General features: G+C 61.4%; 1 protein-coding gene across 1 annotated transcript in view; it reads right to left on the bottom strand.

Annotated features, from left to right (window-relative positions):
* Positions 1 to 2,897, bottom strand: part of LPHN1 (latrophilin 1) — a 49,874-nt gene that overhangs the window by 6,487 nt on the left and 40,490 nt on the right. The window contains exons 12-18 of the mRNA XM_010855512.1: positions 2,777 to 2,895; positions 2,488 to 2,610; positions 1,767 to 1,981; positions 1,300 to 1,470; positions 684 to 893; positions 346 to 566; positions 41 to 107 (exon numbers count right to left, since the gene is read on the bottom strand). Of these exons, the coding sequence (XP_010853814.1) occupies positions 41 to 107; positions 346 to 566; positions 684 to 893; positions 1,300 to 1,470; positions 1,767 to 1,981; positions 2,488 to 2,610; positions 2,777 to 2,895 (1,126 nt within the window). The remainder of the gene's footprint in view (positions 1 to 40; positions 108 to 345; positions 567 to 683; positions 894 to 1,299; positions 1,471 to 1,766; positions 1,982 to 2,487; positions 2,611 to 2,776; positions 2,896 to 2,897) is intronic.

Genomic DNA, 2,897 nt, shown 5'->3' with positions numbered 1-2,897 from the left:
AGGACAGACTCAATGCTAGGGATACTGCCTTCCAACTCACCACAATAACAAAGGAGACGGGCCCAATGAAGCTCCAGATGAAGTAATTGTCCACTCGGAGCCAACACCTGTAAAGGAAGCAGGGCCGGGAAGAGAGGTGTGGCGGTGCGGGGGAAGAGAAGTGAGGGGGGCAGGGGAGAGGGGGTGCGCCCTTCCCTCCCTCTGACCCCCAGGGCCCAGGGACTCTAATGGCTCAGGCCCCAGAGCTCAGGAGAAGGGAGGCCAGTGCCCTGAGGGTCCTGGCTCAAGGGAAGCTGCTGAGCAGGGAACCACAAGGAGGAGAGACTAGGTAGAGGGGGCACTCACGCCTTCTCGGTGCCATAGCTGCGGTAGTCGATGGCGGCCGCAATGCCCACCACCAGGGCAGGGAAGCAGTACCCGCCCAGGTAGTAGTACTTGGTGCGGGAGTACTCGCTCTCAAACACCTCCACCAGCAGCAGGTAGAGATGCACACCCTCCAGGCACAGCCAGGAGAAGGCGGCCAGGAAGAAATAGTGCAGCAAGCCCGCGAAGATGGGGCAGGCGATCTGGGGACAGGGGTGGGGAAGCAACGCAGGTAAGGGGCTGCCCTGGCCGCCGACCTGCCAGTGGGCATCACAATCTCCTCCCCGCCCCTTCCGCTCCTGCCCCAGAGTCCCGCCCACCTCATACTGAGTCTTGTCTATCCCGACAAGGAAGAGCAGCTCCGCCAGGAAGAGGTTGATGCAGAGGTTCTTGTGGATGGTGTTCCGGTCGGTCTGTAGCCCCCGCAGGAAGCAGAAGGTGGAGATACAGATGGCCAGGCAGACCAGGGAGATGACGATGCCCACCCAAGTGATGACCGACAGCAGCAGCTCATTGATGCGGCCCTGGTACTGGGGAAGGAGCAGGGGGCATGCTGAGCCTTGCACACACACATGGGCCAGGCCAGGGGCCACGAGCTGCAGCCCACTGGGCCTTCTGCCACCTACCTGGCCTTCTGCCCCACCCCAGTCTACTAGCCAGGCCCCCACCCCTCTACAGGTGGCACGCTCACTTCCCATGCTCTGGCAGGCTTGTGGAGACATGACAAAGGTTGACACCAACTTGCTTCTCCAGCGGGCCTTGGGAAAAGGTGGAACTCGGACTAGGGAGAGCCAGACATGTGGCCTCCTGCCCTGGGCAAGACTCAGGGCCCCCTACGCCCATGAAGGTGGCCTTCCCTGGCACCACCCAAGAGGCCATGCAAGGCTGAGCCAGGAAGCAGGCCCGCCAGGAGGGGCGGGGCGCCGGTCAGCTTACGATCTCGCGGTGCGCCATGAGCACAGCAAAGTTGGTGAGGTGGCTGCAGGCACATGTGGTATGGGTCTTATTGGACTCCACCAGGCGGCAGCCCTGGGTTGACCAGTAGCCCAGCATGGAGCGCTCTGAGTAGTTCCAGAAGGAGCAGTTAGCGTTGAAGTGGTTCTTGGCCTGTTGTGGGGTGGAGGCCAGGGGGTCAGAGCTGGGAGTCCAGCCCCAGCCCCAACACCCCACCATGGGGACAAGCAGGAGACATGCCTGGGGCTTCCAGCTCCAGGTCACAGCCTGAGATCTCTGGGGACAGATGGCCCGAGATGCTAAGGTGGGGGCTGGGAAGCTGCTTCTCCAGGGAGGGGTTGTAACTTGCTCTCGGGGTGGGTGAACACACAGTGCGGGGTATGGATCTGCAGCCTGGGAAAGCGGAGGGTGCTGGGACACTCACGGAAGGAGTGGACATCTCAGCTCACCTCCAGGTGGGCCACAGTGAAGATGACAGGGTCCATCAGGAAGACTCGGCTGGACTCCTTGTTGATGGACGCTGCGATGACCTGCGAGTTCACCACCAGGGAGGCGCCCCCTGGGCCCCCCGAGCCTGCTTCACCCGCCAGCTTCACCGTGGCATTCTCGGTGGACAGGAAGAGGCCCAGGTTGTTGTAGAGAATGAAGACAACCTTGACCACTCCTAGGTAGGACAGGCCCAGCAGGCGTGTGTCAGCCCCTGGCTGGTGCCGCCCTCCAGTTACACTGGCTGCTGGGATCTTTGAAGTCAGGCTGCCGCCCAGGCAAGGGGGCTCTAGGAGCCCTTCCGTGGGACCGCTGCTCAGTTGCAGGCAGTTCCCAATGGCAGGGTAGTGATCCAGGACACACCTCACCCACCTCTCACTTTCTGTGTGACCTTGAGCAATTCCCTAACCTCTCCGGGCCTTAAATCTCAAATGGCACAACCTGCCCTAAACTCTGAGGATCATGCTGCTGTCGCACAGGAGTGAGCCCTCCAAACTGTCTGAGGTTCTGTGGGGCTTTCTGGGGTCCCCCTGAATCCCTTGAAAAGTTACACTAGCTTGCATGAAGGACACCTCTGTGTGTTGCTATGGGCTCCAACCTCTCATCAGAGTCTTCAGCCTGATCAGAGTTAAGAACTTCCCCATGAGAAGAGCTGGGGTACTGGCTCAGGGTTCAGACACTGACCGTTGCGGCTGTTCTGCTTGATGGTGTTGGCAGACAGCTGGATTGAGTTCTCGCTCGGGTACTCCTGGGGGAACACCAGCTCCTGCACTTGGCCCTCAGTGTTCAGGACTGTGACCTCGAGGACTGTGGGGACGGGGTGGCAGGGCACACAAGGTTGGGGTCTGTCCACAGTCCAGAGGCCCAGGCAAGGTTGAGGGCCAGGGTAGCCCTGGGTTGTCCAGGAGGAACAGGGACCCCCCCACCCTGTTCTGCACCCCGACTTGCCCCCCCACCTGACAGCAGCACTCACCCACGTTCTGCTTGGCGGCCAGGAAGCGGGCCGGCTCCCTGACATTGTCTGCCAGTAGGAAGGGGCCCTCTTCCAGGACGTCTAGAAGAAGGGTGGCCGTGTGCGCGTGGTCGGGGGCGCT

Source organism: Bison bison, unplaced genomic scaffold (genome assembly GCF_000754665.1).
Source record: "Bison bison bison isolate TAMUID 2011002044 unplaced genomic scaffold, Bison_UMD1.0 scf7180017864365, whole genome shotgun sequence".
In the NCBI taxonomy this organism is placed as follows: domain Eukaryota; kingdom Metazoa; phylum Chordata; class Mammalia; order Artiodactyla; family Bovidae; genus Bison; species Bison bison.
The sequence above is the reverse complement of the archived record's forward strand: the minus strand, read 5'-3'. Positions and strand labels throughout refer to the sequence as shown.